This window comes from Athene noctua, chromosome 20, assembly GCF_965140245.1.
Source record: "Athene noctua chromosome 20, bAthNoc1.hap1.1, whole genome shotgun sequence".
Taxonomy (NCBI): domain Eukaryota; kingdom Metazoa; phylum Chordata; class Aves; order Strigiformes; family Strigidae; genus Athene; species Athene noctua.
In genome coordinates this window covers 6,690,324-6,712,719 of record NC_134056.1, presented here as the reverse complement: position 1 = coordinate 6,712,719, position 22,396 = coordinate 6,690,324, and the positions used below count along the sequence as shown (strand labels likewise).

The following is a 22,396-nucleotide window of genomic DNA, read 5'->3' as shown; positions in this document are numbered from 1 at the left end:
GAACGCTCGGGCCGCGCCCGCCGGGCCCCGCCGCCGGGCCCCCGCCGGAGCCGGAAGGCAGCGCGGGGCCGTCGCGGTCCTGCGGGCCCCGGCTCTGCCCCGGGACCTCACACGGTGACGGGACGTGACGGCAGCGGCGCTCACCGCGAGGCCGCCGCTGCCCGATGTCACGGCGCGGGGCAGAGCGCGGCGGCTGCCTCCCGCCAGCGCCCCCCCGGGGCTCCCCCCACGGCGCCCGGTCCCCACAGCCCCGCGTCTCCCCCTCCGCCACCACCCGGCGCCAAGCCCGGGGTCCCGCGGCCCGCACGGTCCCCGCTGGCTGCGCCCAGACTTCGGGGGAGCGCGGCCGCCTCCGAGCTTCCCCCGGTGCTGGAGCGGTTCCTGCCCGGGGGGTGTTTCCTGAGGCAGCCGTAGGCGCCGCTGGCGCTCGGCGCCCGGAGAGGGAGCCCCGGGGGAGGGGGGTGCGGTGCCCGTGACTGGGCGCACCCGCAGCACAACCGCTGCCTGGCGGGGAGCCGGCCCCGAGCCCCGGGGGGGGGCGGCGTTACCGGCACTCCCCCACCGGAGGGGCGGGGAAAAAGCCCGTGTGGGCGGTGCCGGGGCGCGGCGTGTCCCCCCGCGGGCAGGGTTTCCAGCCGGAGCGTTTATGCGGCGCGCGGGGAGGGGGCGCGGGGGCCGCCATGTCGCGGTTGCACCAGAGCAGGTCGGTGTTGGGGCGCTCCGGGGCGCGTTCCTCCCCGGGGCTGGGGGCGGAGGGTTCCGTGGGCTCGGGGGGAGGCCGGTAACACGCGGTATAACGGCCACGGCTCCGCTCCCCTTAGGATCGCGGACTTTCAGGAGGTGCTCGGCGAACCCACGGTGGCTCTGGGCAAGCTCCGCGATCTCTGCTTCAGCGGTGAGTGGCGCGGGGAGCTGCGGGGAGCGGCCCCGGCCGCGGGGGGAGCGTGCTGGGCACGGCCCCAGCCCCCCCGGGGAGCTCCCGCCGGCGGTGGCCCGGGGCTAGTGCTGGCCCCGCCGGGGCTCGGGACCCCCCGAAGGCGCAGGCTCGGGGCGTCAGGCCCAGGGTGTCCGACAGCTTCGGGCCACCTCCGCTACCGCCGGGTAATCCCCTCCGGGAGCTGTTGTGAAGCGGCGGGTGTTGGAAACCCGAGGCAGCGGGTGCGTTTCCAAGCCCAAGCTCCATCAGGCCGCAGCGGTCCCCACCCGACCTCTTGAGTACAGCCACAAACTTCCCGGCAAACCCTTCCGCCCCCCTCTCCGGGATGCCTGTGGCTTTCCTTGCTTCTGCTGTGCCCTGTTTGTCACCTGCACGGTCCCCGGCTCTCTGCTTCCACCGCCGCCGTGAGAGGCACCGGGCATAACCCCTACAGCCTCCCTGTGAAAACTTCTTGCCCCCTGGGGAGGCAAAGCGCTGCCTCGCCTGTTTGTGTGGTGTCGTTAGCAAACCGCGGCGAGGAAACTGGGGCTAACGGAGTTATTTCTCTGCCTGATGTTCCGCAGGAATTCCCTTTGATGGTGGGCTGCGCTGCCTGTGCTGGAAGGTGGGTTTTGCTTGGGGTGCTTTTGTTTCTTGCCAGTGATGCTTCGGGTTGCTTAAGTACATGCTGTTTTGGGGCACTTAAAATTGTAAACAACAAAAGTCCAGAGCTTAAAAGCCACTCCAAATCGACAGTAATTTGTGGAGATCAGCACTGGCACAATCACAATAGCATTTACTGACACAGGACAGCCATTGCTGTGGATGATAGAAAGTGGCATTCTGCCTTTGCAGGAGAACAGCCCTCCCTATTAAGCTAGGAGTGCATTTCCATCGGGTTAGCTATCGATCAGTCCTACAGATAGGTCTCTCTTGAAAACCAGTCCCCAAAGTACTCCTGACTGCCGCTTGGCAAAGCACTAGGCTTTCTGGAGAAAGCTCCCACTATTTTCAAAGAGCGAGTTTCAGCCACTGTGTTTGGTTTTCTTATCTTACAGCTGTAACAGCTCATTCTCCAGATACTAATTTGTGTGCATCTCTCTTCTGTGCAGATACTCCTGAACTACCTCCCTTTAGAGAAAGCCTTATGGAGCTCTTTGCTGAAGAAACAGAGGTGAGGACATCAGTACTTGCTGCATTATTTCTAATGATGTCTGTAGAGAAGGAGAATAGTTCCTTAAATAATTAAGTATTGTCATAATATGAATTGTTCTTGTGTGGAATGTACTGTTCTGTGCACTGTCTGTCGGATTGACCTCTTCAGTGAAATTCAGCTGAAGAGAAAATCAAATGCCTTCTGGCTGAGCAGGGTGGTACAGAGAGATCTTTTTGAACTCGGTCTAGGTGCTTATGTTGATTTAATCTTCTGCTTCATTGCAAATTCCCCTTTTCTTCCTTAAGGGATCTGTATTCCCAGTTCCTAAAGGAAATGATTATCCAGCCTGGGATCGCCAAAGCCAACCTGGGTGTTTCAAGGGAAGATGTGACCTTAGAAGATCACGTAAGTGTCGTTAAGCCTTTGTGTTGCAGAAAATTCCTCAGAGCTGCAAACTGTTGTTCTGGAGTCTGGACCCCCTGGGCAGCTCTTGGCTCTGTTCTCAACTGTTTTGCTGTGCTAGCAGGAGGGATGGTTCCTAGGTACCAGCCTGGCACTTGTGTTAGTAACCTTCAGTGTGAATTATTGGCGAAGCACCAGCAGTTCTGAGGAGAGCTGTTTTCAGCTAAGCATATCCCTTCTCCCCTCCTCTGGGACCAGCTGCCCAGGCTGTGGGTTTCCTTGGGGAAGGGAGAGGCTCACAAGAGGTACCTCTAGCAAAGAGACACTGGGAAGTTGGGTCCACTGGTGAACTCAGAGCAGGCTGGTCGGAACAGAGGATGTAGAAGAGGCAGGAGAGTCAAGTTGGATTATGGCATGGAAGGCTGGGGACTCATTTCTAGTTCTGCTGCTGGCTTTTTATTTCTTTTAACTGACTGTTTCTTGCATCACCTTCTCTGAAAGTACTGTTAAGAGTGTATATGTTGGGGGAGAGAGTGAAGTAACTGATCAAAAGAGACTGTAAAATGATAAAACTGCTTCCATGACGTCTTGAACATTAACTTCTCTGCTAGCGTGCAGTCATCTGTGCCACTGTGATCTCTGGAGGCCTTGGTGCTGTAAAACTAGCATGTTTGTAAAACTCCACACGTTGGCAGGTGGCAGTGATCTTTGAATCTCTTGGAATGTTGCTTTTTTTTTTTTCTTCTCTTAGTTAGTTGTTAACTTTGCAAGGATCTTGATATGGAGAAAGTGTGTGTGTGTGTGGAGGGGGAGTTAAGTTTGTCATATTGGAAAACTTGTCAGCTACTGGATAGATTGTTCAGCGTAACACATTTTAACTCTTTCCTGTGCATGATAGTGGTGCTTAATCAGCCTTCTCAGAGCTCCGATACAGGGGATACTTGTAACTAAGAACCACAACTCTTAAGTGCTGAGCGGGTGGGTAACTCTTACCCTAAGTACAAAGACCATCTCCATTGTGCAGGTTGGAGCTGCAATCAGGAATCTTGTTGACACAGGACAGGATACGTGGTCTGGGAACAATGTCATTAGAGGCAGGTGAAAAGGGATTGGAAATGTTGGCTTCTGCCTCTTGAAGTGAACCTGCATGCTCACTTGCTTCACAAGCTCTGATCCACTTTCTGCACGCTGTGTGAAGAAACAACACTAACCGTAGCTAGTGACAGAAAAAAAAAAACCTGATGAGCTCAGAGCGTGCTGGTACTAGATGACAGAGGGATGGCAGAAGTGTTTAAATCACTATTTACTGAGGATTTTGATGCATGTGAAACATGCTTGTTCTGTTTCTGTTGTTTATTTCTTTAGCCCCTCAATCCAAATCCAGACAGTCGATGGAATACTTACTTCAAGGATAACGAAGTGCTTCTCCAGATAGACAAAGATGTCAGGTGCGTGAGGCATAATGACTCAGGTTTCTGAACCTGAGTGGTTTGGTTAACACATTGTACTTTGAAAACAAAGTTTAATATTAAACCAAGCCCCGTTTAACATGAGGCATGTACTTCCTTCTTCTTCTGCCTGATTTCCTCCCATATCCATCCTAGGAGGCTGTACCCTGACATGGCATTCTTCCAGCGCCCAACGGACTATCCCTGCCTTTTAATCCTGGACCCTCAAAATGAGTTTGAGACGCTGCGTAAGCGGGTGGAGCAGACCACGCTCAAGTCACAGACGGTGGCACGAAACCGCAGCGGGGTTACAAATGTGAGATCTAGGTGGGGGCTGTCCATGGGGCATGGCGGCTTAGCTGATAAGGGGAAGGGTGTTTCTTGGGCTTTTTTCTGTTTCTCTTTCTGCTTGTGTGGTGGAATTAAGTGAATACCCCGGCAGGTGCTGTATATTCTGGTGGCTAGACAGCTTTGTAGAACCAGTTGGTATGCCTGACAGTTAGTAGGGAATTATAGGTGTATTTAAAGATTATTTTTTCCTGACTTCTGGTGGAAGTTGGGAGTCGCAGGAAGATGCGAGTATTTTATGATTCACATTTGTCTTTTGATGGGAGCAAAGCACTGAAGGGTTAATTTATTGAAGCTGAATTTACAGAGTCTTCCAGAAGTGGATCTCATAAACCTGCAAGTGGAAAAAGGGCTGGGTATCTGCTGAAATATGCGTTGTCTCTTTCGTGAGCTTTACCGTACAAGTGCCACGTGCTGTTGGGGAAGGTGGTTTGCTACCACAGCAGATCTATACTCTTCCTCATAGTACTAACAAAGAAGTGGAACTGCTGTGGTTTCTTCCTGCACGGGATCAGGTGGCGCAGTGATTCGGGGGAAGTGTCTGTTGCTGCACAGACTGCTTTGTTCTTCAGGGACAGCCAGCGCTAGGACTTCACTGCCTTTGTGCTTCCCGAGTTACTTGTCTTGGTTTATGTGAGCACCTGCCTGCTTGGTATAAGCTGCCCAAATCTTTTGGGGGCCTGTGTGTATTAAAAGCGCAGCTTGCCACGTGTACAAAACTGTCCATGGCGGCTGGATATCCTGAATCAGCCCTAGCCTTGTGCTTTTCAGGTAAGCTCCCCTCTTAAAACAACGCCTAATTCTCTGAGCGAGTATGGAGTTCTGCCCAATGGCTGTGAAGCTCACTGGGAAGTGGTGGAGCGAATCCTGTTCATCTATGCCAAGCTGAACCCCGGGATAGCCTACGTTCAGGGGATGAATGAAATCGTGGGGCCTCTTTACTACACTTTTGCTACAGATCCTAACAGCGAATGGAAAGGTGAGAGACTCTTTTGGCCGCTCAGTAACGGCTGTTGTACTGCATGCTCTCTGTGTTAACAACTGTTTTGGGAATGAGACTCTTGTTATTTTTGTCTGACTGGGGCCAAAAAGCAATTACAGCAAGAGATGAGGAGTTTTGGTGTCTATAGCAAATTGATAGAAACTGAATGAGCTGTGAGTGGTGAGGACATGGGAAGTAAGGATTTTTGAGGGGGTTTTGTTTGTTTTGCCTGGATCTAAGCTACACTTCGTGAAACTGAAAATCCCCTTAGAAGCCCTTGTTTGCTCGTACTGTATATACCTGGTAAGAAAAGAATAGAATGGGAGTACTTTGTTGCTTCTACTTCACAGGAGCTCCAAGGGTGTGTGCTGATGGTGGGGAGAGCAGGTGATGTTCTTGGGCATAGATAACTTGTGTGTGACCCAGTGTCATGAAGACCTTGTGTCTCATGTAGGGTTTGTATCTGCAGTGGCTCTGTAGATATTTCTAGCTTTAAAAAAAAAGTGTCTAGTCTTGTCCCAGACCAAGCAAGCCAAGATCTTGTGGGATCTGCTCTTTGAATCCAGTACAGCAACCCAGTTATGGAGCAAGAACACTTCTGTGTGCCTTTGTCAGTGATGCTTCCTCTATTCCCCCATCATTTTTAAATGTTATTTTTTTTCCCCCCCAGAACATGCTGAAGCAGACACATTTTTCTGCTTTACCAATCTAATGGCCGAAATTCGGGACAACTTCATTAAGAGCCTGGATGATTCGCAGTGTGGTATTACCTACAAAATGGAGAAGGTCTACTCTACCCTGAAGGAAAAAGATGTGGAGCTGTATTTGAAACTGGTGAGGAGCTAGGTGTTTCTCTGAGTCTCAGTTGGAATGGCAGGAGAGGAGCTTAACAGTGCATTTAAATGTCAAACAATTTTGTTAAACTGTTAATGGTGTTTGAATAGAAAGGTTGAAAGAGTGTATGAAGGACCTACAGGGCATAGAGGCTCTCTTATCTGTGAGTTGAAACAGCCTCTCCTTGGAGTAAGCCTAGAGCAAGCTGACACAGCAAGGCTTTCCTCCCCTGCCTGCCTGTGAAAGCAAACAATAATTGTTGCAAAGCTGCCAGCTGTGAGGCCAAAGTGACTTGGCCACGATCCCTGGTCACCTGGGTGGAGACCTAGTTGGAGCTGGAGTCTTTCTTCTAGTCATCAGGCAAAATGGGAGTTTTGCTGTAGAGTTCCTTGGAGTCTGAGCTTACAGGAATTGTGTCTCTGTCCTTAAAAACAAAAGAACCACCCACCCTCCGACATTTTTGCCACTGGATGCCCTAACAGCACTAACTTAAACTGCATGGAGGTCATTCCAGAAGTAAACTTAAATCAAGCAAACTGGTCCATCCCACTCACCGAATTCTCTCCTTCCCCTTCATGCAAGGCTCTCAGAGTGCTTTGGGTTGCTGTGGGTTTTGTAGAACATCTAGAAGGCAGCTTTTGTTGAAAACATCTTCAGGTCCTATAAGCCATCTGGTGTTAAAAGTCCAAGGAGAATTTGGAAGGGAAAACTGTTCTCGTTACTCCAACCTTTACCAAATCACACAGACTTTTTTTGTGTTTAGAGAAATCAGGATATATTTCTTTTACAATCCAAAAGATTGTTTGTCAGCACAGTGACATGACCTGCAGTGTTGGCTGGTGGCTGATTCAGTGGGGAGAAAATAAACAGTTTGACTGGCAGGAAATGGTCTTGGCTGTGCAGCAGCTGGTCCTTAAGAATATCAGCAGGATCCTGAACTTGTTTGACCTTGATTAAACTTACAGTCCCTTGGATTTAACAGCAGAAAACAAGAAAGCTTCAGGCTAGAAGCGCTTACAGTATGTTTTATTGACCATCAGTGTGAACTCTGTTTCTTTTTTGTGAATAGTAAACCTTCTGATAAACACAGGGCTCTGGAAAGGAGAGGAAATCCTGACAAAACAGCTCCTCTGCTAGAGGGGGAGGACTGTGGCTTTGCAGATAAAATGCTGTTCAAATGAGAACGCTGAAATTACTTGGCAAGTTTAACGAAACTAACACAAATAGTGCCTTTAGGAATAAAAGCTTCCTTTACTCCATGTTATGGACAGAGGAGCATTTTCTGGCTTGTGTGTAGAAGTGGAGCGTGGCTGCATTTAAAATCTTTGTCTAGCTTGAATGTGAGAGTCTCCAAAGGAGGCAGTGGGTTGGCCGATGTTGCAGTGTGAGTTGGCAGCTTCGAGCAATATCAGGGTGGAGATGGGGATGGAAACATGGGGTGCATTTCTTACCTGTAGGGAAGTGGCCGAGAGCACGTATTCATTCTTTGCCTGGTGCATGTCTGACAGCAAGAACAGAACATCAAACCCCAGTTCTTTGCCTTCCGCTGGCTGACGCTGCTCTTGTCCCAAGAGTTCCTGCTGCCAGATGTCATCCGTATCTGGGACTCCCTCTTCGCTGATGATAAGCGCTTTGATTTCCTCCTGCTCGTCTGTTGTGCCATGTTGACGTAAGTACAGAGGTAGCCTTCCTGTTCTTTTCTTTCCCTCCTTTACCTAAATCCATGGATCCATGAGTCTTCTGTAGGCATGTGTTAAGGTATCTGGTGAAGAGGTTGTAGTCACTTGTTACAGTGGTAGCAAAAGTGTTTTCAGAAGCCTCTATAAGGGCACAGTGTGGTCTGTTTTTAAACTTCATCTGTAAAGAGTCAAAAGTAGCTGGAATAATTTCCATCTTTCAGACTAATCCGGGATCAGCTGCTGGAAGGAGACTTCACTCTGAACATGAGGCTGCTGCAGGTAAGGATTAAATATAGTTGGCACAGGGAGTAATTTGTAGAGTCTTGAAGTTGTACCGTGAGAGGATGATAGTAGGGATATGCCTGGCTGAAGAGAAGTACTAGATTTGTGATGGTTGCATGCAGAAAAACCTTCAGGTGGATCTTACAGTGTGGTCATTACTGGAAGTGTGAATCCACCGCCTGCTGGGAAACAGCTCATGACAGATGACTGCTTCAACTTCCTTGCTGGTGGCGTCTCTGCTCCCTGTGCTGCTAAATGGGTTTTCGCTTCCACATGCAGAAAGCGGCTGTACAATCTCTGTTTTGTCATTCTAGCTCTGTATGTTTCTCTTCTCCTGCCTCCCCCTTTTTAGTGCTACAATAGCAACAGGCCCTGTTTCAGAGAGTGCAGTATTCCTTCTCTGATCTTCTGTTGGTGGGGCACAGTGCTGCTGTCTGGAGCCCAGCTTTGCCATTAAAATAAAGCCTTCTTTTGCTTGCGCACCCATTCCAACCTACAGAGAAATTGTCACAGACTAGAGGTTTTTAACATCTTTCAGTTTGCAAAAAAAAAAATTTCCAGCAAAGATGTGAAACCCTGTGTAACAGTGTTAAGTTTATTGGCCGAGGGCTTTTGTTTAGTTCTGAGATCTGTGGGAGCCCAAGGTTCAGAACACATGTACTGCATAGTAGGATATCTCTGATTCTGCCAGTTCCTGCTTTGGGCTGCGCAAGATACTGGCGTTGATAAGGCTTTCTGGCACAAAGATAACCCTTGTAACAGGACAGCTTACTGTACCCTTGGAGGACAAATTAAAAAAAGCAAACAAAAGCCTCCTTGAAGGGTATTGAGGCTTGATCGGTTACAAAACAGGAAACTGTTAGCTGTTAAGGGAGTAACTGTACATGGCAGAACCTTATAATAGGCCAAGATTGCTGTTGTCACAGTTTGCCCTGCTTAAGTGGAACAATGTGTACAAGAAATGCTAGGTAGTCATTTATATTGCTTTGTTTCTTTGACGTAGGATTATCCTATCTCTGATGTTCACCTGATTTTGAAGAAGGCAAAGGAACTTCAAGATTCCAAATAGTCCGTGAGCCGAACAAAAGGTGTCAGAGAAACTGTATGGCAGTGGGTCCCAGGAGACGCCCCCACGCAGTGTGGTGCATTAAAGCTCCTAGTGGTCTCTGCAGGACTTCAGGTTTCATGTGTGGGCTACTGGCCACCTTGAAGACTTCCTTCTACTCTATTTATTAGGTCAAGGACTGATTACTTCCCCATCTACTTGGGTCCTGCACTCCAGATTTTTTCAAATCTCAAATGCCTCTGTGCTGCCAAAAGCAGTTCTTTGTATCTTTTTTTAATGACTTTAAGTTCGAGGAGAAAGAAACCATCTGTCTGCATATCCCTGAAGGGATGGACTCCTGTATCATGGAAGTAACATGTGGCGTAACTTCTGATGGGGAAGGGACAGGCTGAGTCCAGTGGAGTCTGGTGGGTGAGCGTAGAAGGATCTTCCTCCTGTGAATAGAATGTATTCCAGTGAAGTCACACATCCTGCCGTTCAAGTAGCTTCTGGATTCCTCTTCCTCATGTCTGCACTTGGCCATCCCTGGGGTGTGCAAAGAAGATTGCATCCGTTTCTGGTGACTGTCATCTGACATCTGGCAGTTTGGACCCCTTTGCCTGGGAAAGAGATCTGGAGAAGCTGAGATGGGAGGACATGATTACAGCTGGTGGCTTTGTGCATTGAAACTGCCTGAATCCAGAATCGCCTTATCAACAAGGTCTCCTTGAAAGCAAGACTCTGGTGGTTTGAATCAGTGAGTGTTGTTTGAAGTCAAGCCTTATTACACACAGCCTTAGAGCAGGAGCTTGTTGCTGCAGGGAGGCCTCACACTGCTTTCCTGGTTCTGACCTGGAGCATAGCCAGCGACAGTTGGGATTCTGAAATACAAGAAATGGGCATCTAGTCACGTGCAATGAAGACAGCCGTGTTGAGGGGCTTATACAGGCATGGCTCTGGGGTTTTTCTGCTTCAGTGGCTTGTGTAATACTACCCTGCGTAAGCTCTGGTCACAGTACCCTTGATATTGTCTCAGTACTTCTTGCCAGGAAGAGACGTGGTACAGGTCTGACCCACAAGTGAGAGTCCTTTTCAGGTGTGATGCAGAGGGCATACAAGTGTTTTGTCATGAGCTGACTGCTGGGCTGATCCACTGTTCTGTGTACTGGTCCTGTTGGAGTCACGGTCCTGAGTGGGACACTTGTCCTTCCTGCGAGGGAAACTGCTGCATTTCAAATACAGTGGAGCTGGCTCAGGTGAACATCGACTAAGACAAACTACAGAGAGAACTGCTAACCTGTCAGCAGTGTCAACCTGATCAGAAACAGTAATCCTCAGAGGGAGAAACTGCCAGCACCCAGGTGCTTGGGTGATGCAGAAGCTTTTGAGTGAACACTAATCCAGTGTGCTTTTCCCTTTCTTTCTGTGCTGTGCTGGCTCACCTCTGCGTAGCTGTTTGCAGTTTTCAGTATTTATGGGTATTGATTTGTTAAAGGTCAGTCTTTGTAAGATCTGCTTAAGCTGCTGATGGCCTGGAATGGCCCTAGCAGGAGGGATGTTGTCAGCCTTCAGCTTTTTCACTAGTGTTATTTCCCTCACTGAAGGCCAGTTCTCTACAGGCTACTGTAATTCTCAGAAAGGTGGGTGGGGAGAAGACCGGAGGACAGGTTGATGCATGTACCTGTGTTCTCGCTGGCAATCCCAAGCAATCTCTGCCTCTTCAGAAAATGCTTGAGTAACACTGGTGCAGCCAGGTGTTGCTGCTATGGTGAAGCAAAAGCAACTGAAGACTTAAAACAATCTGTAATTAATACCAGTGGCTAACAGTATCCCTCTCTGCTGCAATCCTTTCTAGAGGGTAGAGTTTTCTTCCAAGAAATACGGAACCAATAGACCGGGACAGCTGCTCTAACCCCCCAAAGGATGTTCTTCTGCCTTGTATCGCTGAGCTATTCCGGGTGGTCTCATGGTCTCAGCTCTTGGGTACCCTGCACTGGAGAGGCCAGTAGTCAGACCTCTCCTGGCCAAATGGCTAGCTGGTAGGCACAGATGTAGAACTGGAGGGTCAGACTCTTAGGCAGAATTGGACCTCCTCTAAACACTTCTGTTTCAGAACTGCTCTAAATATGGCTGCAGCTCTCTCACATTCCATGTGCAAGCTCTGCGTTCTCCTCCCTGAATGCCTCAGCTGTCCATTTTGGGTCCCCCTGACAAGCGTAGGGTTCCCTTACACTGTATTTTCTCACTGCTGACAGGACCAGCCATGAGGGTTCCTGCTCTGAACAACTAGAAGTCTCCTTAAAATAACCTGAGAAGGCACAGGCAAATCAGGGTTAAAGCATTGCTTGGACATGAACTTCTGCTTGTTTTCAGAGTAGCCGTTGGCCTCCTGCAGTGGAGTTGCCCAGCTCTGAGCCAGGTGCTGGTCTGTAGTGTACAGACACTCGAGGAAGACACCAGGGAGGTGGCTGGGTATGGGTGTCATTCTGTCTTCTCCCTTCCTAGGTGCTGAGGGGCTTACATTATGCCATCTTGCTTCTCTTCAGGGGGTGGCAGTAAATGCTTTCAAAGGGAGTCTGCAGTGGTTTAAGGGGATGCGATGAGAGCTTTGGCTGCTGGAAGGGTTCTCTGGGATAAATTCTGCAGCCTTATCCAGACTATGGCTGCTAAACTGATTGGGGAGAACTTGTAACAACTTTGATAACCCCAGACAGGCTGGTTCCTGCATGAAAAGCTTTTATATTATTCCTTATTCTCTCCTGTGTGGTAGGACTTCTGTCCTGTGTTGAAAGGAGTAGTTGTACTCTTCAATGACTTAGGAAATCCCTTTCTTTATTTCAAGATTTTCTTCTTTCTTTAAGAGAAAAAACAGATTTTCTGAGGGGAGAAAAGTCTTGTTACCAGCTTTTGAATCTCCTCATGAGTTTGCTTGGCTTTGTTCCTCAAAGGCTTTTGGTGATTTTGTTGTTGTTGAGGTCAGACAGTATTTAGCTAGTGGTTCCTTGCTTGTGTGACCAAATAACAACTGCTCCACCCTTGAGATGTTTCCATCTCTGATTTTTTTTCAGTCCTAATCTGCTGCAGGAGCAGTGAGGTTGGCTGAAGAGGCAGTTCTCTGGGTTGAGAGGTGTTAGTCTGGGGTGCCTGGGGGACACCTTGTCTCATAGAGGCCTAAACAGAGGACGTTTAAATAGCTCTTACAACGCGTTCCTCACAGGCAGGATTACTGCCAGGCTGGGGAAGGGGGACCCATCCTCAACTGGGAGGAAAAACAGGATGCTGTGCTGGGTGCGGGGAAAGATGGGCCTTCCCTGGGAGGATGAGGTCTGCTCTACCTGCACCCCACTGTCATTCAGGCTTTGAGAAACTGGCTTTGCCAGTGAGGTAGAAGCAACAGGATACTGGAGATCAAGTCAGTGGTGGCTGTCACTCAGAACACTGATTTTGAGTTTAAATTTTGTGACCTAACCTAGAATTATTCACCCTTTGGCAGTGAGTGTAATGAAGGCCAGAAGTTGCTTGGGGGGAGTCTGGGGTGTTTGGGAAAGATGAGGCTGTTTTCCCTTAAGGCTGTCAGTGACTTTGTTTTAGCTGTTTGGAGTGCTCTTCTAAAATGCCCTTTCCCTGAAAGAGAGGAACAAATAACACTTTTTTTTTTTTTAACCTTGTCTGGAAAGAATTGCCAGAACAGGGTGTAGAGAACACTTCCATCACTCCAAAACTCCTTTTATGCTTCTTTTTAAACACTATTTTTATAATGCATCCTTTAACCAAACGGGTGGCTTTGTGTAAACATCTGTTGATGTGACTCACCGTGTTGAGCCTGGAGTTAATGCTGCTACAGGTGCTGACTACAGTATTTCGAGATGCTTTCGGTGGTGGAGGGAACCGCAGCCGCGGCGGGGGGGTGCAGTCTCCATCGCCGCCTCCTCGGGGCAGGACGGTTCTGCTTTGCCTTCACCCAGCCCGCGGGGGTTTGTTGTTGGGGCTTTTTTGAGGAAAACGCTGCAACCGCGGCTGCTCTCGGGGTGGGCTGGGGGGAGCACAGGCCCGGGGCGGGGGGAGCGGGGGTGCCGCCTCGTTGACCGCTCCGCTCTATTTTTGTACTTTCTCCCGCGGCCCCTGGGACTCTCCTCGGATGCTGTTCTCCCGTTTGTCCCAATAAAGTGGTTTCTTTGCACACCGCAGCCGCCTCAGCCGCCGCCGGGGGGTCCCGGGGTGAGGCGGGGGGGGGGGGAGCGGGTATCGTCCCCTCAGCCCGCCCGGGGAGCGCGGCGCGGCGCCCTCTCGCCCTTAAAGCGGCGATGGCTCCACCTGCAGGGAGGGCCCGTCTGCGGGGAAGCCGCGGCCCGTTTAAGCGGCGGCCGCCGGCGCGGCGCAGCGCGGCCATGCTGAGGGGCCGGTGGCTGGTGCCCGGCGCCGCGCTGGCGCTGGGCGCGGGGCTGGGCGCGGCCCTCACCGCCCGCCGCCGGGACCGGGGCGATGCGGCCGGGGGGCTGCTGGCCCGCCTGCCCGTGGTGCCCGCCGTGGCGGCGGCCGGTCCGCCGGCGGTGCCGGGCTCGGGCAGGGCCGAGCTGACCAAGTACGGGCTGCCCGGGCTGGCGCAGCTGCGGAGCCGCGAGTCCTACGTGCTGTGCTACGACCCGCGGAGCCGCAGCGCGCTGTGGGTCATCGAGCAGCTCAACCGGGAGACCCTCGGCGGCACCTCCGAGCGCGCCGCCTGCGATTTCCAGGAGGACGACTCGGTACACGAGTACCACCGAGCCACCAACGCCGACTACCGCGGCAGCGGCTTCGACCGCGGGCACCTGGCGGCCGCCGCCAACCACAAATGGAGCCAGAAGGCCATGCGGGACACCTTCTACCTCAGCAACATCGCCCCGCAGGTAGCACCCGCCGCACGGAGACGCGGGCGGAGGGCGGGGAGCGGAGCTGCCCGTGCTCAAGGGCAAACGCTGCTCCCTGCTGGAAACCGCCTCGGAGCGTCTTCGGCTCCTCCGGGCGTTTGCTCGGGCAGAGAGGGGCCAAGGTCACTCGGGGGGGGGCTGTAATTCCTGTTAAACTTAACGGTGCCGATCCTGCTTGCCTCCGCGCTCCTCAAGCCGTGAGAGACCCTGTTCAGTGCAGCTCGTTGCAGGAGCAGAGTTAAACAGGCAGACAGGTGCTTGCAAAAATCACGGTCTGAGGCAAGCGGGTCCTGTTCCTGGCTGTGCAAACCAGGACCTTGCTGTGCACGGTGCCCAGAGCTGAGATCTCTTCTGGAAAGTGCCCAGGGTGCCGTGAGACACGTCACAGAAAATGCAGGTGTTATTACTCTGAACAGTAAAGAACCCCACTGACTGACTTTGCTGTCTGTATCGCCCTGGTTGTTTCTAGAATCCTCATTTAAACCAGAATGCCTGGAATAACCTTGAGAAGTACAGCAGAAGCTTGGCGAGGAAAAACAAGAACGTGTATGTCTGCACAGGACCCCTTTACCTGCCCAGGTAAACGCGAGGGCCAAGCTGGGACCGTGAGTGAGCTGCTGCGGCCTCACTCAGTAGGTGAGACCAGCTGTGTGCAGAGGTTCTGTGGAAAGCTACTTCTGTGGGATTAGGTTGTGTATTACCCATTCAGTTATTTCATGAGTAAAGGTGGGTTTCTTGAGCTACAACATAACCAAGTCACTTTTGTTTGCAGTCCTTAACGATCTAGTAGCAGTAGGTTACTAGATTATTAGATTAACAATTAGACTGCAGACCCCTTCCCTGCAGAATAAAACTTTTAGGTTTTATTTCATGGACCGTTTCTCCATTTAAGAGCATGACTTTATTTGCAAAGATCTTCCCATGGCGCTAAAGAACAGCTGTCTCATGTTGAGATCTCTTCAACAGGAGAGAGAGCGGGGAAGGAATCTGGGGGAGCAGACCCAATACACAGCTTGGCCTCCGTTTCAGCAATGTTTCTACATCCCTACCACAAATGTAGGGCTGCTCCCTGCCACTCTGTGGGGTGGGGGATCACTTTGGGGGGGTGGTGGAGGGCTGAGGGGGCAGGTGTGGCACCAGACTGGGAGGTAACATGGGATGTTGCTGTTGGTGCAGGATGGAGGCCGATGGGAAGATGTATGTCAAGTACCAGGTGATTGGGAAGAACAACGTGGCTGTTCCCACCCACTTCTTCAAGGTGCTCATCCTGGAAAAGGAGAGCGGGGAGATTGAGTTGCGCTCGTATGTGATGCCCAACAGCCCTGTGGATGAGAAAATCCCCCTGGAACGATTCCTGGTTCCCATCGAGAGCATTGAGCGAGCCTCAGGGCTCCTCTTTGTCCCAAATATCTTGAAGAGAACAGGTAACCTGAAAGCCATCACAGCTGGAAACAAGCTCTGAACCCTGACTAAACAAATCATGGTATCTCCTGGGAAGGGACTGACAGCAGTTACCTCCAGAATAATTGTTCCCTGGGCAATTTTAAATGTGGGAAGAAAGAATCAAACCAATGCTTCTCGTTATCCTTCCCCTTGTTTTGTGTAACACTAACACGTACATGCACGAGGCTCCCAGGCACTTGCCATCCTATCAGGTCTGTAGAATTTGCCCCTAATAGGCAGCACAGAGAATACTCCTGTAACTGCTGCCTTTGAGTTACATGTGGCTCATTAAGACACAAAGGGAATTTCTGCTATTTATCAGGGAAGGACAGGAGCAAGATGGGTGCAGGGGGAGAGGTTCCTGCCTTTCTGTGGCCAAAGGACTGTCTGATTGTTTTCTTTCATGAGATGGTTTTAGCAGTAAAGCTTTGAACACCCACAGTAGTGGTTGTTTCTTATCTGCTCATTCCAAAGCTCTGAATGTCTCAGCAGGAACGGGGAGGACAGTATCAACTTTTCCAGCTGTTTTCCTGTTTAAGCTCACTATAGGCAGAGCTATTGACTCATAGATGGAGCCAAACTGTAAGGAGCTATGCTGATTGCTTTAGCACTGAGGCCCAGCTGAAGCACCAGCCCTTCCTGCTGTTGGGAAGGATGAAGCCTTGAAGTTGAAGCAGGGATGAGGGGAAGTCAGACTGAGACAGGAACAGCTTCTTGGCATAAAGATTAAGTTTTGATTTCCTTTAAGTGTGAAGGCCACCTGGCTCCAGAAGCACTGAGTGTGCAGGATCTCTGGACCCTGAGTGCCCCTCCTCTAGCCCAAGACAACTGCACATGGACTTCAGGGTAGCTGTGGTTCTATAGTGCTTTATTCCCCACCCCAGACTCTGAATTGCTGCAACTCAGTCTGCTGCCAGGCTTGTCCCCTTCGCTGGGCAGGACAGTGCAGACCTGCTGCTCCCACCAGCAGGCAGGCTCTTGGTTGAGCAGCACTGCCAGCTTTAGTCACGCTGGATTTTCCCAGCACCTCGCCTTTGAACAGCCGCTTCCCTGAGGCAGTCCTCAGCTGACGGCAAGGTCAGTGGTTTTCCTTCCCTCAGCTGTCACTGGGTGTCTTCACAGCCTCATCGATGTGGGGTCTCAGTGCAGACAGAGAGATCAGCAGTGCTTCCTGGAACAGACCCAGGCACCACTCAGAACTGCTGCTCTCCAAGCAGCAAGAGGCGAGCCGGCCGCGCTCTGCCGAGGCGTCACGCATGGGCTGTGTCACTGCCCGAGCTGCTCTGTGCATGCGGGCACTGTGTCCCACTGTGACCACCAGCCACCTGCCCTACCTCTGTCCGGATGGTTCTGCTGCCTTGGCTGGGACAAGTATTCAGGTAGAAGTCAAACAGGACACTTGGGTCGGTGACCTCCAGGTTTGGGTCCACGTCAACTCCAGCTTCCAAGCCTTCAAGCCCTCCAAACACGACAAGGGCATGCCTGGGGGAGAGCACAGGGACAGAGCAGTGAGACTGGCTCCTACCCCTGCACCAAGGCAGATGTTACAAGCTTTACACGTACCTAGAACATTTGAGTGATTAAGAACTGGCTGCACATCAACAGTTCTCTTAACTTGATCTGCAGGAAGCAGACTCACTACTTTTGTTCAAGTATCTGGGTCTGTGTTCAAGCTCCTCTGTGCTCCTGAAGCAGGGAGCTGTGTCCCTCGCCGACAATGCCCAGTGCAGCTGCCTCTCTAGAAAGCCCCACAGCACTTGGCCAAGGGGACAGTCCCTGCTACCACGTGAATGGGGAGGACAGGAAAGGAACTGGCATTGTCCTGGGGTACTCGCCCCAGCTTCTGCAACGCAGAGGAACGTGCCTTGGTGTAAAAGGGAGCAGCAGAGCACAGGAGAGAGCCTGCAGGCAAGTCTTGCACTTGTATCTAGGAGGATTCCTGCCTGGGAGAACACCAAGGCCACAATGCAGCAACTTTGCTGCCTGTGGTGGCCTCGCTGGAGGCTCCAAGTGGGGTCAAGCAGGTGGGATGTGAATCTGAAGGAGGGGAGAGTGGGGGCTCTCGAGTGGGCCCAAGCAGGCAGGACACAAACCTGAAGGAGGGGAGAGTGGCCTGGTCCACAGAGCTGCCGCGCTCCGAGGTCCCAATAGAGAGATCGTAGCCTTCCTTGAACGGACACTCTGAAAAGACAGCACCTGGGAAACAAACACAATACGAGGTTATTTACCTGGTGCCCTTGCTGCACCTTTGGATGGGCTTAAAGACTCCACAGGTGAGTGGGGGCAGCAGAGGGAATTGTTTTTCAGTGCCACTAGTGCAGCAGGAGACAGAAGAAACCTCTCTCCTACATAACTCCCTTGGCTGCAGGAGTCTCTGGCATCTTTCTCAATCACAGCACCTTTTCCTCAAAGCTCAAACAACTGCCGGGAGCCATTCCTTGACTTATGATTTTCCTAGGAGGTACAATCATTCAGGAGGAGAAAGATTTTACAGGGCTCTTGAGCTCAAATGTCACTTCTGACTCTGAAGTGAATGAGCAGGAGGAGGTTATGGTGGAAATGGAGATGTACTGGCTGGAGGTGGAGAGCACCAACTCTTTGTCTCCTGCTGCACAACAGTGAGTGGAGGCAGAGTATTAGTGGGTGACGGGTAATTCACACCCTTAGCTTGAGCCCTTAAAATTGCTAAGTGGCTGCTAGCTGCAAGTGTAAACTGTCTTAGAGACAAAAGAGATGTTAATGTGTGCAGATGTGCAGCCAGTAGACCTAAAATAGGTGTGGAAGCCAGACAGACGCGGCAGAGTGGAGAACTCCTGTAAACACTTACTCAGGCAGGAGGCAAGGCGGACGCTGTAACCCCAGTACAAGCCCGACACCATCCGAGGGTGGTGCGAGGACACCACGGTGCCTTTCCGCACTTTAGCTTCTGAAAGGGAGGCAAATAGCTGAATAATTAGTATCACAGGGATTAACAACCCCTGCGATATCCTAGTGAGAGCTGGGCTGGACCAGCCACATATGGCAGTTTCTCACAGGGTACAACCAGAACTGCCCTTTGGAGCACGTTCTGGAAAGCGTGCAGGTATGTTTGGGCTGGTTATTGTTGGTGAAATAACTGATAGTTCTTTCCAGTTAATTAGGGAGGTGTGGTAAGGGTGTTATTAAAATTGTGTGTGGACTGAAAGGAACATGCAGAGCTGCTGGGTACCTTCAAACCTCAGTCACCAGCAGGCTGTCGTCCAGATGGACCAACTCCTGCAGGACTGAAGTTTACAGATGCGAATGGAGCAGCGGGTTACCTGGCTTCTGGGGTTCCTCCAGGCGCACGGTGACTCGCAGGCCAGGGTTCAGCTGTCTGTCAATCTGCACCTCCTGCAGTGACAGTCACCATCAGGCATTCTGGAAGTACTGGGGAAGGTGGGGAAGGAAGGGAACCCTCTGAGGGAGTGGGGGTCTGTGCTGGCCTGGAGCTGGAACGACGAGCTCTGCCATCAGGGCCTGCGTGGTGCTTGCGGTGCAGAGCAGGCTGAGGGTGCTTGAGTCAGCAGTCTGAGACTTACTTTGCTGCTCAAAGGTTTAACTCCAGCAGTGGAACAATGATGTGCTGGAATGGGCAGACTTACCAAGACTCAGGAAGCCTCAAACATTAACAAGCCAGAAGGGACAAGACAGCAACTGCATTAAACCCTGCACTAGCCTGCTGTGGCCTTCAGAAACCCAGCAGTACCCACCCTGCCTGCTTCCTATCTGCCAGAGACAGGGAAAATTGTTCTGGGATCTGTGGGTTACAGACAGACATACCTTCCTCATCCCACAGTTAACAAAAGAGCCTCTGCCTGGCTTAGTTGGCCGGTCCAACACTACGCCTTCTCGGTACTCTGCCTCCTCATCCATCCGCATGTGGTGGGGGCTGTCCAGGGGGTTGAGGAGCCCTAGAACAGCACAGGTGAAAGCAACTGCTAAGGAGGGGACACAAATTGTGAGACCAAAGGTGCAAGTACAACTGTTCTGCTGCCCTCTCCCTCTCCGATCCATCATTCCTCAGCATAGCGGCTCACTTGTGCTCTGAAGCAGGGAGAAGTTATTAAATTCTGTGCATCCCACACAAAACAAAAGCTCAGGAAGGGAGAGCCAGCTGCTTGGGACAGAGACAACTGAATCCTTACCTGCAAACTGCAGATCCTCATGTTTTGGAAAAAAGGATTTCCTCAAGTACCTGTTAGCAGAGAAGGTTCAAATGTGGAAACAGTTGTTTCTAAGGAATACAAGCCTCAATTCTAGTTCTGTTCTGACTTAAAGGTGCTGAGTACAGAGAAAAGCATACTTATGTCCCTCAAGTCCCTGATCTACCTCTAATGTATCATGCAGGTTGTATCCTGCATTCACTGCTATTCTTTTAGTTGAACTTCTGAACCAGGCATGTGAAACAATTGGATCCTGTGTTCCTGCATAATTATGCAATATAAACAGAATATGGCTCCTGCTCCCATAGCCTCTAGCGTGAGATACCCATGGTAGTCAGTTCTGATGCAAATGTGACGCACAGTCTGACCACGGTGGACTTACTGAGGGCATTCCAGGTACTGCAGGATCCGAGCCAACTGCACACAAGCCTTGCCCTTCCTCCCAATTCCTTCAAAGTCCCCCTCCACGCTCCTGTAAGAGAAAAGAGAACAGCTTGTGAACTCAGCATGAGACTGCACAGCCCCAGATGGCCAGGTCTCCAGAAGACCAAGCCCTTCCCCTTAATCTGAGAATGGCAGCACACCCCCGACTCCACTCCCTAGAAGTAAATGGGCCACCTTGTAAAAGTGCTATTATAGAAGTAGAGTCTGTTAACAAGTCATATTTAGAACTCTCTGTAAGCCAAATACTTTATTTTTTTTTTAAATATTTGTATATTGACACAGCCCAGCAGCTGGATGCTACAGGATTGCATGTCTTGGCCAGTTAACTCAGATGCAGGTCCAGATGAAAAGCTGAAGGAACAGAAATTGGTCTTGCCTAAGAATATAGGCCCACCCCATCCCTTCACATCAAGATTGAAGAGTACAGGAGAACTTGACCTCCTGCTGCTTTGTCATCCCCATGCTGGGATAAATGATCTTAGTTGCCAGGGCAGTTAACCTCTTTGTCCAGTGGTGTAAGGGCTCCCTGTAATCCTGGCATTTAAGAGAGGTTCAAACATTTGCTTGAGGTACACACAGTTCTCTGCTGGTCTTAGTTTAATTAAAGATTGAAGAAACAGAAAGCAAAGAGGGAATGCTTTCTGCAGAACGAGATGGCTTCTCCTTACTTTACATCTTCTCCATGCTCGTCAAACACTACGATCTCATCCACACAGAAGATGGCACATGCCCGAGCAATCTGTCCCGCAAGGTACGTCCGCAGCTCCAGCGACTGGGCGTTGTTCAAGATAGAGCCTGGCAGGGCTACGCTCAGCGTGTAGTGACGCCCTGGGGAACAGAGGGTGATCAGAAGAGAGCCACAGCGTGACAGCAGCACGTACAGCATTTTATTTACTACTTCAACTGCAGTTATGGTGTGGGGGAAAAATAGCAACTTCTGCTTCTCAGATTTTAATCACAGGTTTTCTCTTAAGAAAGGTCTCTTGTGCGGCACTCGCTGCATTGTGTTCCTGCCTGTTTATGTGTGTGGATTAATCTACGTCAGCTATACAAAGCTGAGCAACACCCTTCCTATTCATACGTAAAACTGACAGACCCTTATGACCAAGTTCTCCCAGCTTTTTCACCCAGGCCTCCCCATCGGGTCACATCAGCATCACCTTTGTCCTCCTGCTCCTCCTGCTTCTCAGCTTGTTTTTCTGCCAGCTCCCGCATCCTCTGTTTTTCCAGTTTCTTCAGCAGTTTCATTTCCTTCCATTTTTTCTTCTCTGCTTTCCCTGGAACGCAGAGCAGCACCTCGCTTTAAACAGCGAGCCCTGAGCGCTCAGAGCTGGGCTGCTGTGGAGGACGGCACGAGGGCCGCCGGCCTAGACACCGCGGTGAGGGCCGCCGGCCCGGACAGCGCCGTGAGGGCCGCGCCGGGGCACAGAGCGCTCAGGGGCGGCCCCTCCCGGCGCGACGCCCCCACCGGGGACCCCCGCGGCTGCGGCCCGGTTTGCCCCCGGCCCCGGTGAGAGCCCCGGCCTTACTTTCCTGCTTCCAGCGCCGCCAGTCCACCCTCCTCTCCTCAACCTGCGGGAGACAGCGACCGTTACCGCCGGGTTCCCCTCAGGGGCCGCCCGCGGTAACCGGGACAAGCACCGCGCCCCGCCCGCACCCCTTTGGGCCGCTTCGCCGCGCTGCTGTCCGCCATCTTCTGCCCACGCTCCGCGGTCACGCCCCCCAGGGCGGTGATTGGCCGACGTCCGGCGTCACGTGGTTCAATGGCCGGGCAGGGGGCGGGGCCAGGGGCCGTGTTCAAGCGGCGGCGCGGGGCCGGTCCCGGTCCCGTTTCTCCGGGGGGTGGGCGGTGTAAAATCCGGACACCCACGTCTGGGTGTCTTCGCCCAAGCACTGCGTCCGTGGTGGGGCATGGGAAGATACATCCTGCCCCTTGTGGGGTGTGTCACGGCCTAAAGCAAGAGCCCACGTGCGTGGGGATGGTGCAATTCTTTATGTTAATAATCTGGTCTCGCAGTCGCTTATCTGTTTCAGTGACTGCGGCTCTCCCAGCGCTTAGCACATGTGTGGGTGCAAAAGGACCTTCAGCAGCACCCTCACCCACCCAGGCGGCGCAGGCAGGTGAGATGGGGCCCGTCTCCCCTAGGTGAGGGCAGGAGGTGGGTGTTTGCCTCCCTCCCGCGGGCGGGTGCGGCTCTGGCTCCGAGGGGATCGGTGCCATCAGCTGCAGCCTGATACAGAAAACCTGCAGAGCCACCACCGCAGGACACAATGCAGATGTTGTATGGGTGATGGCAGCTCTCCAGCAGAGCTGTGTCAGCCCTAT

General features: G+C 51.8%; 3 protein-coding genes across 6 annotated transcripts; 2 read left to right on the top strand and 1 right to left on the bottom strand.

The window, feature by feature from the left end:
* Positions 1-13: 13 nt before the first annotated feature.
* TBC1D13 (TBC1 domain family member 13) lies at positions 14-13,102 on the top strand. 3 transcript variants are annotated; one of them, XM_074923737.1, is made up of 12 exons: positions 20-703; positions 822-895; positions 1,501-1,541; positions 2,029-2,090; positions 2,378-2,477; positions 3,840-3,922; positions 4,079-4,238; positions 5,042-5,249; positions 5,923-6,086; positions 7,595-7,755; positions 7,987-8,044; positions 9,051-13,102. In XM_074923737.1, the coding sequence occupies exons 1-12, from the start codon at positions 681-683 to the stop codon at positions 9,114-9,116; spliced, it is 1,200 nt and encodes a 399-aa protein (XP_074779838.1). In that variant the 5' UTR covers positions 20-680; the 3' UTR covers positions 9,117-13,102. The 3 variants fall into 3 exon arrangements, with proteins under 3 accessions (XP_074779840.1, XP_074779839.1, XP_074779838.1); XM_074923739.1 differs by lacking the exons at positions 5,042-5,249; positions 5,923-6,086 and having other exon boundaries at positions 14-703; XM_074923738.1 differs by lacking the exons at positions 7,987-8,044; positions 9,051-13,102 and having other exon boundaries at positions 15-703; positions 7,544-7,658.
* A 378-nt stretch (positions 13,103-13,480) lies between these two features.
* ENDOG (endonuclease G) lies at positions 13,481-15,886 on the top strand. The gene is made up of 3 exons (XM_074923689.1): positions 13,481-13,978; positions 14,469-14,578; positions 15,176-15,886. Exons 1-3 carry the CDS (start codon positions 13,481-13,483, stop codon positions 15,459-15,461), a joined length of 894 nt encoding a protein of 297 aa, XP_074779790.1. The 3' UTR covers positions 15,462-15,886.
* Positions 15,887-16,095: 209 nt separating this feature from the next.
* On the bottom strand, positions 16,096-21,787 carry SPOUT1 (SPOUT domain containing methyltransferase 1). 2 transcript variants are annotated; one of them, XM_074923648.1, is made up of 12 exons: positions 21,728-21,787; positions 21,600-21,642; positions 21,231-21,347; positions 20,739-20,898; positions 20,009-20,098; positions 19,609-19,658; positions 19,244-19,374; positions 18,742-18,814; positions 18,270-18,368; positions 17,536-17,638; positions 16,777-16,924; positions 16,096-16,613 (listed from the first exon to the last, which is right to left on the bottom strand). In XM_074923648.1, the coding sequence occupies exons 1-12, from the start codon at positions 21,761-21,763 to the stop codon at positions 16,539-16,541; spliced, it is 1,125 nt and encodes a 374-aa protein (XP_074779749.1). In that variant the 5' UTR covers positions 21,764-21,787; the 3' UTR covers positions 16,096-16,538. The 2 variants fall into 2 exon arrangements, with proteins under 2 accessions (XP_074779749.1, XP_074779750.1); XM_074923649.1 differs by having other exon boundaries at positions 21,722-21,763.
* Positions 21,788-22,396: the final 609 nt, after the last annotated feature.

Bases quoted from the DNA above. Each gene is read 5' to 3' on its own strand.
- SPOUT1 (XM_074923649.1), bottom strand. From the start codon at position 21,763: ATGGCGGACAGCAGCGCGGCGAAGCGGCCCAAAGGGGTGCGG. The intron at 17,639-18,269 runs GTAAGTGTTTAC...TTTGTTTCCCAG, and splicing joins CCGCCTTGCCTCCTGCCTGA to GTGCTGTCTTTTCAGAGTGT. The intron at 16,614-16,776 runs GTAGGGCAGGTG...GGTCTGTTCCAG, and splicing joins GCAGAACCATCCGGACAGAG to GAAGCACTGCTGATCTCTCT.
- TBC1D13 (XM_074923737.1), top strand. From the start codon at position 681: ATGTCGCGGTTGCACCAGAGCAG. The intron at 2,091-2,377 runs GTGAGGACATCA...TTCTTCCTTAAG, and splicing joins TCTTTGCTGAAGAAACAGAG to GGATCTGTATTCCCAGTTCC. The intron at 6,087-7,594 runs GTGAGGAGCTAG...CATGTCTGACAG, and splicing joins TGGAGCTGTATTTGAAACTG to CAAGAACAGAACATCAAACC.
- ENDOG (XM_074923689.1), top strand. From the start codon at position 13,481: ATGCTGAGGGGCCGGTGGCTGGTGCCCGGCGCCGCGCTGGCGCTGGGC. The intron at 13,979-14,468 runs GTAGCACCCGCC...GGTTGTTTCTAG, and splicing joins TCAGCAACATCGCCCCGCAG to AATCCTCATTTAAACCAGAA. The intron at 14,579-15,175 runs GTAAACGCGAGG...CTGTTGGTGCAG, and splicing joins GGACCCCTTTACCTGCCCAG to GATGGAGGCCGATGGGAAGA.